At 55.0% G+C, this 11,246-nt stretch overlaps 1 protein-coding gene across 1 annotated transcript; it reads right to left on the bottom strand.

Annotated features, from left to right (window-relative positions):
* Nucleotides 1–371: 371 nt before the first annotated feature.
* On the bottom strand, nt 372–6,953 carry PKS1 (Type I Iterative PKS; the record flags this gene model as incomplete). The annotated part of the gene is made up of 3 exons (XM_049375504.1): nt 372–416; nt 470–6,629; nt 6,676–6,953. 3 exons carry the CDS (start codon nt 6,951–6,953, stop codon nt 372–374), a joined length of 6,483 nt encoding a protein of 2,160 aa, XP_049234489.1.
* Between the last annotated feature and the right edge of the window lie 4,293 nt (nt 6,954–11,246).

Genomic DNA, 11,246 nt, shown 5'->3' on the forward strand with positions numbered 1-11,246 from the left:
CTGCCATGGTGGTGAGGCGAGGCTGAGGGTCATGAAGGGCAGACGAGGCAATATCACGATGCAATGAAGACCAGATGTTATGAACAAACCCTTGCCATTATGGGTAAACCAAGCATTAAGTACAGTGTAAAATCATAACGTGCGTGAACATGAGAAAAAGCGCAGCGTGTGCGTAAAGTAAAAGACAAATGAAGCCACAAGAAGGTAAAATCCCAACGCCATCAAGTCATGACAGCTTCGCCAGCGCCATGCCAAAGACAAGTAACCGAGAGCCCAACGCCAACATCTCGATATTCAACACTTGAACAAAGGAGATGCATGCAATTTGCGATATACACAAAGTCTATGAGGGAATGAATGCGAGTCAAAGCTTATAGCTTGAGACCTTGCTGGATGAGCTTGCCTAGTGTGACACCCTGATATGCTGTTAGTATGTCGTTGAGGAGATGGTAGGAGTGGAGTAACTTACGTGCTCACCCTTCATCATAGTGAAGTGGTTACCGCCCATGACGGCGTATTGGAAGTTCTCCTTGGGGAGGAGCTGTGCCCAACCGTTGTCGGAGAAATCGGTACGGTTGTTGAGCAGCCACTTCATGGGCGCTGGGTCCTCTCCCTCACCTGGGGGAGGGCGGGGGTCCTCAGGGTTGGGGCAGACACCGTCGGTGCACCAGATGGCGAGGACAGGAGGGGCGATTCTGGGGTTCATGGGCTTCGGGTCGTAGTCCTTGAGGTTCTGGATAGCGGACGCGAAGTGAGGAAGAAGCCAAGAGGGAGTACCGCCGGGCTTGCCAGTACCGAGAAGGCCTATCTGATCGAAGAAGATGTGGAGACGAGCGGGGAGAGGGTCAAGAGCGACAGGGCATGGGGCATCGATGAGAACGAGGTTCTCAACTTGCTCTCCGGAGTTGACGAGTTGCTGAGCAACCTCGTAGGCCATGACACCACCAGCGGACCATCCACCGACGATGTACGGGCCCTGAGGCTGACGACGCTTGATCTCAGAGAGATACAGGCGAGAGACACCTTCAACACCACAGCTCCACTTCTCGGGGCACTTCATGAACGGGCAGTTAAGTCCGTACACAGCCATGTCGGTAGAGATGTTGGGGATGGAGATGTAACTGGTTGCGCTGCCGGAGCCATCAGGGACCAAGAAGAACTTCTTGGTGGCGATCTTGGGGTTACCCTGAAGGAGGACAGAGGTGGCCGGGGGAAGGTGGGAGACATCAGGAAGGGAAGCGAGCTTCTTGTTCACCTCAGCGAGTTGAGGGGGTTGGGCCGAAACCTTAGCAGCGGGTTTGGCAACCTTCGCCTGCTGCTGCGGCTTGGGGCGCATATCAAGAGCAGTCTCGATGTCTTTGATGGTGACATTGACAGTGAGAAAGTCAGCAGGAAGATCACGACCGGTAGCCTCGCGCATGGAGCCGAGAATGGTGAGACTCATGAGGGAGTCCATGCCAATGTCAGTGAGGTCGAGGTCATCGGTGATCTCAGAGACATCAACACCCATCTCTTCGGCGACAAGCTTGCGCGCGAGACTGGCGCCAGCCTCGGTGGAGGTCTTGACTTCTTCCTCGCCATCCTCGCTACCTGCTGAGCTGGCGGGTGTGTCGTCATTCTCTTCGGCAGCCTCGAATGGGGTGGAGTCGGAAGGCTCATCGGAGGTATCGGAGGAGTCGTCCTCAACAACGACAGCGCCATCGTATTGAGAGAAGTGCTTCTTCAATTCTCCGACCGTGGAGCAGTCAGTGAAGAGAGTAGAAGGAATGTCCATGTCAAGGTCCTCGCGGAACCTGGCGGAGATGGTCAGAGACAGGAGGGAATCGACACCGAGGTTCTCGAATGCAGCCTCGTCGACCAGCTCAGACATGTCGACATCGATCTCTTCAGCCACGATCTTCATGACCTTGGAGGTGACACCAGCGGGGGCGGCAGTCTTGACAGCCTTCGCGGCCTTAGCAGGCTTAGCGGCGGCTTTAGCGACAGGCTTGGCTGCCTTGGTGGCCTTGACTGGTGCAGCAGCGGGAAGCGCCTTGGGGGCAGGCTTAGCGGCAGCCTTACCGGCGGGGGCAGCAGCGGCCTTGCCAGAAGGTGGCATCATGATGTTGAGAGCGCGACGGGGGATGTTCTGGAACTTGAGGCCCATGACCATACCGATGATCTCAGCGCCGTCCATGATGTAGACATCACCGACGGAGATGTTGCCAGGAGCAGGCTGCATGCGGACGTAGGAGCGGTACTTCTTCTGGGGCGAAAGCTTTCCTGCAATCTTGATCGATCCCCATCCGTGCGAGATGTAGACGGAGTTCTCAGAGTCAAGATGGTCGGAGGCATTGACAATGAATCCCGAAAGATGTGCCAGAGAGTCGATCCAGTATGGTGAGCACAAGAACTCTCCGTCGGCCGCAGTGGTCTGGAATTGGACCTGAGCGGTGGCTTCGGTCTCCTTACCGTCAAGGATGACTTCTTCCATGCCGCGGTAGTTGTCGGCGTAAGTTACAAGGGCCTTGAAGAGCTTGTAAGCCATGCCACGGAGAACCTTGTGGGCGGCACCAGTCTGGAGCTTCTGCTCGAGGCTGTTGATCTGAGCTTGCACCATGTACTGAATGCGACCCCACTCTTCCTTCCAGGCGTCGATGGACTCGTACTTGACGATACCGACAGCATGCTCAGCAAGGACCTTGGAGCCATCGGCAGAGACAGTGCGGAAGGTAATCTGGACTTGATCAGTCTCTAGATCTGCGTTACCCTCAATCTGCAAGTGCTGGCCACTGGCTGGAGGAGGGTACTGAGGAATAAGGGTCTTGGTGACCTCCATGGAGCAGACGTTGAGGCCAGGAGTGGCGGTGCCAGGACGAAGCTGCTGGTAGAGATAGTCCGCGACAGTCATGGCCTGGTCAGCGTAGAGAGAAGAAGGCGTAAGAGGTGTACCATTGACCTGATGACCAGTGATGGTGGCCTTCAGCTTGGGGTCAGAAAGATCTGACTGTACGACGACAGTACCAGAGTTGGCGTGGAGCTCTTCCCGAACGATCTTGTGGCAGGAGGTAGTGGACAACTTGGATGGAGCATCCATAGCTGGCGCAGCCTCAATGGCCTTGACGGCGGTGGGAGCTTCAAGGACCTCGCCCTTGGTAAGGGTCCAGTTGTTGTGGTAGTCGAGCCAGTACTTCTTGGAGTCGAAAGCGTATGTGGGAAGAGTGTACATCTCATGTGCATCATTGAACTTCCTGTGGTACTCGTTGAAGTCGACGTAGACACCAGCAAGGTAGAGGGTAGTGATGCTGTTGGAGAGAGTCTTCCACGGGTCCTCGTTGCGGCGGAGAGATCCAGCTGCGACAGGTGCTCCACCAAGGGAAGACTTCACCATGCCACTGCAGACAGGATGAGCACCGACTTCGAGCCAGGCAGTCTTAGCATCGAAGAGCTTGTCATTCTGACCAGTCGTGAGAGCGGTCCAGAAGTTGACAGTCTCACGGGCGTGGCGGGCCAGGTAATCCGGACCAATGATGCCAGCCTCGCGGATGATCTCGCCAGTGAGAGGCGACATGACCGGAACGACGGGGGCGTTGAAGGTGACAGATGCAGCTGCGGCCTTGAACTTCTCGAGGATGGGCTCGACCTGGGCTGAGTGGAACGCGAAAGGAACGTTCAGCTTCGTGGCCTTGAAGCCCTTGGATGCGAGCGCCTCGTTAGTGGAGTCTACCAGATCAACGGTGCCACAGAGAACAGTCTCTTCGGGACCGTTCATGCAGGCGATCTCAGTCATCTTATCTCCGAGAGCGGCGGTGATAGCTTCAACGCTGCCCTTGACGGCAAGCATGCCGTGAGTGTTGGCAGTGCACTCCTGTTCGAGGAGTTGAGCACGACGACCGACGAGGAGAACCATGTCGCTGGCAGAGATGACGCCGGCAACGTGAAGAGCAGCGTATTCACCGAGACTGTGACCAATGACAGCTACTGGCTTGACGCCCCAAGAGGCCCACATGCGAGCGAGGGCAACCTGAATGCAAGCCATACCAAGCTGGACGACGACCGGAGAAAGAGTCGCGACGTCCGTACCTGTCAAGAGAGGAAGGATGGATGGAAGGTCATGCATGCGGGCAACCTTGTCGAGCTGATCGATGTCGATCCTGAAGGTCTCGAGATCTTCGTAAAGCTTTTGACCGAGACCTGTGTACTGGGATCCTTGACCAGTGAAGGTGAAGGCAGTCTTGGTGGGAACCATGGGAAGGGGGCTGTAGGTGTCCTTAATCTGAGCCTGGAGACCGTCCTTGACCTTGGAAATGTCGGACACACAGAATGCGACGCGGTAGTTGTGCTGAATGCGGCGAGCAGTGGTGGTGTATGCCAGGCTGGGGAGAGTGACAGAGGGAGTCTCATCGAGGAATTGCATCAGGTTGTTGATGTTCTTCTTGAGCGAGGAGATGGACCTGGCGCTGACAGTCACCATGTGCATGGTGCGGGGGTCAACACCCTTGGGGGCCTCAGGAAGAGGCGCATCCTCAAGGATGACGGCAGTGTTACCACCGGCAGCGGAGAAGTTGTTCAAGAAGATCTTGCGCTTCTCAGCACCGTTGCGGGGCCATGGAACTTGGGTGGTCGAGATGTGGACATTGCGCTGGCCGAGATCCTTGGGGAAAGTCTTGTTCATGACACCCTTGATACCAACATTGGCAGGAATGGCGTTCTTCTTCATCATCATCAAGACCTTGACCAAGGAGTTGATACCAGAGGCAGCTTCTCCGTGACCAATGTTAGCCTTGATCGCACCCAAATGGAGGGTTTGTTCAGGGCGACGCTGGCGGTGGCGGGGTGCAAAGGCGTTGGTGACGGAAGTCATCTCGATACCGTCACCGGCCTGAGTACCAGTTCCGTGCATCTCAACGTAGCTGATGTCATGAGCATCGACACCGGCGTTGGAGAGGACCTTGTTGTAAAGGTACTCCTGCGCTCCGGCGTGGGGATGGGTGATGGACACAGCCTCAGCGCTGTGGTTGGTAGCGGCGCCAAGAATACATCCGAGGATGTTGTCCTTGTCGGCAATGGCGTCTTCGTAGCGCTTGAGCACCACTGAACCACAACCATCACCACGGCAGTAACCATCGGCGTCGTTGTCATAAGTCTTGCAGCTGCCAGTCTTCGACAAGAACTGGCCCTTGCTGAGACCGGAGAAAATGTCGGGGTTGGTAAGGACGTTCAGACCTCCAGCACAAGCGGTGTCGCAGTCACCAGCCCAAAGCGAAGTGCAGGCAAGCTGGATGGCAGCGAGCGAAGACGAACAGGCAGTGTCAACGCTGTAGGATGGGCCGGAGAACTTGAAGTAGTAGTTGATGCGACCGGGCGCGAAGGCGCGCACACCACCAGTGATGAAGTAGGTGTCAATGTTCTCAGCTGCGTTGATCTCACGCCAATCGTCGGAAGTCTGACCGTAGAAGGTACCGATGCGCTCGAGCTTCGTCGACGGGGTGCGGTTGGGAACGTATCCAGACATCTCGAGAGCCTCGTATGCGGTGGTAAGGGCAAGACGGCCCATAGGGTCAGTCTGGGCAGCCTCACGAGGAGACATGTTGAAGAAGCGGGGGTCGAATAGACCAGGCTCATCGATGAAGCAACCGAAGGGCGTGTGGCTCTTGTTCTTGCCCTTGCCAGTAGGATCGCAGTGAGCCTTTGCGTCGAAACGATCCGAAGGCACCTCGCGATGGACGTCGAGACCCTTCTCGAGGAGGTCCCAGAGTGCATCAGGGTTGGCAGCACCGGGGAAACGACCCGACATGCCAACGATGGCGATCTTGTCATTTTGGGTGCGACCGCGGCTGTCATGCTCAGCGGCCACCCAGGAAGTGTGATCGCGGGCTGTGACCGATGACTGTCCACCACTCTTCAGCGCGGAAACAAGGCTGTTCGTGATGGAAGTGACACCGATAGCGGATACGGAGCAGTCTTGGCTAGATGTAGCAGTGACCTGAGACACAACCTCAGAGAGCAAGTTGTCCCATCGAACTGACTCAACAAGGATCTCGCTGAGCGCAGTTCGGATGAGGTCCAATGTGCTGGTGGCAGTGTGGCACTCTCCGGTAGAAGCGGAGTGCACCAGAGAAAGCGGACGGAATTGCTGCAAATGCCTGGTAGCATCCTTGTCGAGAATCTGGTCGATATCGGCCTCAGTGTAAAGGTGGGCAGCATGGTAGGGAGCGTAAACCGGGATGGATACCCGAGTGCAGCCCTTGAAGGCGTCACTCTGGAGCAGGCGCTTGGTGGTGGAGGGCGGGCCGCTGATGGTCAGAGCCATGGTGCTAACGGCGCTAATGTAGGCTTGCGCCAAGGTCGGTATCCGCTGCTCCTGGTGGAACGCAGTAATTGCGTCTTTGGCGGCCTTCTCGGAAATGCTAGTCACGATGGTGGACCATGTCTCCTTGGGAACAGGAGTCTGCTCTAGCGCCTCCTTTGCGGCACCAACGACGGTGCCGGTGCGGAAAGCGATGCGGACGGCCTCAATGGCGAGGGGAAGAAGCTCGCTCAGGGATCGCGCGGAGGCAACAACAGATCCTGCGAGCAGACCAGTGCAAAGACCGACTACTCGTGTGTTTGCCGGGTTCTTCAGGTCTGAGGGATTCTCGGCATAGTATCTAGACAGTTAGCATAGTTGGCTATGATGCGCAGGTAGGTACTGACCCAATGTAGTGCGACAGCTGCGCAATGGTGACCATGCAGCTCTCTAGCTGAGGAACCTTCAGTCCCTTAGCATAGTATGCTTCGATAAGATCCCATGTTGTCAGAAAGTTGGGAATTTGGTCTCGCTGTGTTCGTGGCAGCTTCTGCACCTCTTCGCGGACTACTTGACTGACTCTGTCGAGAAAGCTCGTCAGGGTCGAGTTGTTCTTCCAGGTGCAGGCCTTCCGCAGGAGCGGGTACTGGTCGGCGGTTTGGTCTCCGAAGATGAGGACGTTCATGATGGCAAGGGTATAAAAGAATTAATAAAAAGTTGGAAAAATAGTAGAAGTTAGTGCCGTATAAGGCAAAAGATCCTCACTGAAGGAGGATGTGGTGGTCGATGGATGGACTTCAAGGTTGAGGTATGGCAAGGGTATTCGATGGAGAATGGAACTCTGATCCAGTAGAGAAGTATGGTACTTGGTGTCTGGGTAGTGGCCCAAGAAACTGGATGAGAATGGATGGGATTGAAAGTCTCTTGGGTCTCGAGGTGCTCCTATATGTATAGGACTAGGAGGGGATGATAGGCGTAAGATGTCAAGAAGGTGGTCAGGGCGTGAATCGCGCGATGACAAGCACAGTGGATGCCGGATCTGTAACATCCATGTATTGCGGAACGAAGTACTGCAGAAACATATTGACGTGAGAGCGAGAGTGGACCGCGGACCACTTCCTGTCTTGGATAGTCCAGCCATGCTCCGAGGGTTAATGGCGTGCAGGTGCCGGGTATGTCGCCGAGTGCCTCCATACCTATTGATAGATGGCGCATGCTAAGTGTGGAGACCAGCGGCTGAGGTATTGAGCCAATGCGTCGCGGATGATAGCAAACATGAGACGTGGGGACCTGGATAGTAGGGGCGCTGTCTCAAATTCGGGGTTAGTGTGTCGGATCCCCTCCCATAAGCCGGGGTCGATAGACATGGCGTCCGTGGGTTCTACTATCAATTACAGCATCTTCCAAGCGAGTTCAGGCTTAGGTGTATGCAGTCAGGATGAATTGATGATGGTAAAGTCGACATGTCGAAGCTGTTCGCAGCAAACCCTGTCGATGTCCATGCTTAGTACTACAGGCACCAAGCAACTGTTGGGTCTGTAAGTCTACCAGGTTCCTCGTGGTGTATCCGTGTCATGCCCTCGTGGCTAATTGTGTTGTTCGGGTCGTCGACACGTTGAACCGAAGTATACCAAGCGATGCTAGGCCAAACCATGGTGTTGATAAGCCAGGAGGCAATATGATACGGCTGCGGATACCAGAAGCTACCGAATCTCAGTCAGCGTCTCGTCAAGCATGCGCCAAATAGAGTGGTTCCACAGCGTTGCAGACGTCAATCAAGCTTCTGGAGTCCCCGCTCGGACTCGTACCTAGGTGGAGGTGCTTGCTGGTAAGGGCTAGCAGGAGGCAAGGCCCACGTCTCGGAAACTGGAAGTCGCATACTCGCACAGAGATCGTCGGAGCGCCAGCTCATCGGGCTGGCCTATTCGGGTTGGTCTGCGAATAAACACATAGGGCAAAACCATTCTTTGGGAGAAAAGTGGATGTTTGACCATGGTGGGGTCTAGGCGTCCAAGCCATCAGCCACACAGTGAGCGCCGTTGACGAACTGCTCGGTGTATCTGCATGGCGCTCTCCCAGTGCGGAATCAGATCGCTGTAGGCTGAGGGATCTTCTTGCTGCGTGTACTACAGTCAGCTCAACTCAGATTCCGGTGTCCCTGTTATCGGCGCCACAGGCGGTAGTCCGGGCGTATAAGGTAGAGCACCCAGTCTAGAGATTACTAGGGTATCTCTGAGCACATCACGGCAGATCCGGGCGGTCCTCGCTTGTTTCCGTGCGTCTCCTGGCGTTGGGTCGTGGTCGAAACGAACGGACTGCAAGCTCGGACGGACGTCGTGAGAACGCGGTCGCGAGGCGTGACGTCCCCTGTAGCATCAATGGGGACTGGCTGGAGGCTGTTGATGAGCTTCGTGGCGCGGCTGGGCCACCCGCGACAGCGTTATCGAGCGTGCCAGAGATGAGCGTGTTCGTGATTACGAGGTGACGTTCATCACGGAGAGCGGAGAACCGAATAAGCAAATCCGCCAACGATCGACAGTGCGTTTTCTGCCACCCCTCACCGCCGCCCACACGTGTCGCCCGCTACCCAGCCACACCTGGCCAACCGTCTGCCACGCCTGTCCCTGACAGCAGCCAGATGCATACCGTCGTGCGAGACTTCATGTTTGACGCTGAGAATAGAACCTCACTTTGTGGATCTCGTTTTGCTACTCTGCGAAACGCGACGGTATGTGGAGTTCGTTCGCGTCGCGAATCGCGTAGCCAATCGCATGTATTGCGAGGCGCAAAGTTAAATCGCCCTGGGTGCTTCGAGAAGCCCTGAAATGGTTCCTCTCGACTCACGTTTCACGCTCTCTTCGACGCCCCAAAAGGACCATCGACTCTGTTTGGCACCATGTCGCAGATTATATCGAGTGGTGCTAGGCGCTCAGGTCACTTTTCCTTTTCTACAAGACGCTTTTTCCCCTTTCAGCACATACCCACCGCATCTCCTTCTCTTTTCTTCATTGGAGTTACTTTTCCCCCGCTGCATTGATAGCAGCACTCAGGAACGGCACGTACCCGCGTATAAACACCAACAGCATGAAAAAAGGGGTACAGTGCATGTGATGCAGTTCCACTTCCAATGGTACCTATACTATCAAGTGTCAAACCCAGCTACATACTCTTGATGCGCGCTGCTAGTCCGAGAACATTCCCTTCTGCTAGCGACCGAAGAGTCGCCAGGTGTATCCTGCAGAGCATGGACTTGGTCAACAGCTCTCTCAACAACTACAGGCGAGCATGTGATAGATGCCCGTGTGCTCGCAGGCTATCAGCCAGCTGTTCTACACATTAGCACCGTCGACAGATGCACCACGCACGCTGCAGCTGTAGCGCCGGCCCCACGTCGACCAAAGTTCTTGTCCGGATACATGCAGCGGTACATTGTTGAGAAGAAGGTCCCAACTTTACACGTATCTCTCCACCGTAGAACTAGTCTTGACTGTTAATTTCCCTACCGCCACTACTTCAAGATGCATGATGCTCACAGCAGCAGCCGGATGCTGCACCGATTATGCGTAGCGGGATCAGTATCCACCACAGCCCTTGTCGTGAAAGCAGACTACGGACTGCCATCAACCGATCCTGCAATGCAGCTTGTGGGTATATGCTTGACAGACTTTGCTTACAGCTGGCATCGACTCAATGCCGCAACAGTGATCAACGCGCTCGCCAAATCGTGGCCTCATACAATCATCATCTCGAAGATCGCGACCAGCTTAGACATCTCATATGGACAATTGGTGGGACAGTCCGGAACGTTTGTGTTAGCGTAACGGGAAACGTACAGGGCTCCGTCTGGCCTCATGTCAAGCTCAGCAAATCCCGAAGCAATATTGATGCACACGGGAAGTAAAGGCGGAAGTTAGGAAGAAGCTCGGAAAGGGGCAGTACATTGCGGTATTTGTCCATGTGCCAGTAAGCAAAACTCATCGCTTTGAGGTTAGAAAGTCTCGTGCTCAAAGATATCTTCATCTCGTGACCAGCCGTGCCGGAACCGACTCACTCTTCAAGCCCGTTCGACGACGACTCCAGATAGGCGTTAGATCCTTGCCGTAGCTGGCTAACCCCGCCACCACTGGGAGCATCATCGAAGACTTAGTGCTTCCTCGCTATCTCAACGCAACAAGTTCCCCAAGCGAGGCAATATTCGTCTAGTTCGACGACTAACGGGCCGTAGAGGTGACAAGGGCGGGCCGAAGGCAACGGCAAGATCGATGATGCGAGCATTTTGTGTGCAACCCATACAGTCGACACACGCATCTATCAGCCTGGCTGTTTTGGAGCCAGAAACCAGTCCAAATCAACGAAGCGTAAGCATCTGACGACAACAGGCATCATCAATGTCGAAGGATTCCATAATCCAGGTCTCGAAGGTCAGATCTGGCACAACGACACTCCGTAGTTTGTTCTAGCGCGCGGAGCTTTCTTCCGCGATCAGCGAACACCCCACGAGAAGACATGGGAACGAGCTGCAGCATCGTTAGCGCCCCTTTTATCCAAGTGCAGCAAGTGCCAGCGGCTAAAGCGATCGCTTAGGATCCGCTTGATCTTGGTTGGATCTTGAAACAATAGCGTGGCGGCGAATGACGACGAGGCTTAGCGCACCTTCGCGCCGGACCGTTGCTTCAATAGCAAGATCCAGAATCACCGATATCAGTAATTTTGCCTCAAACGCAGGGACGGTGTTAGGGCATGGTTTCCAAGGTTTGCTGTAGATTATTTTACTGCTGCGAGGCTGATCGTGTCTGCGACCATCGCTAACGACCTCGGGTAGCTCTGGATAACGTATCCCACAAGCACTTAATGCACTAAACGTCCAAAGGAGGGACTGCCTGCAATTGCATGGATAATGGGAATGAATGATGTTCTCGATGCCCACACAAAGTCATTCTGCAAGTCACTGAGACTTACTCGTTGACTGTCCAACAAT

This window comes from Alternaria ethzedia (assembly GCF_023757985.1).
Source record: "Alternaria ethzedia strain BMP 0044 chromosome Unknown scaffold_7, whole genome shotgun sequence".
NCBI lineage: Eukaryota > Fungi > Ascomycota > Dothideomycetes > Pleosporales > Pleosporaceae > Alternaria > Alternaria ethzedia.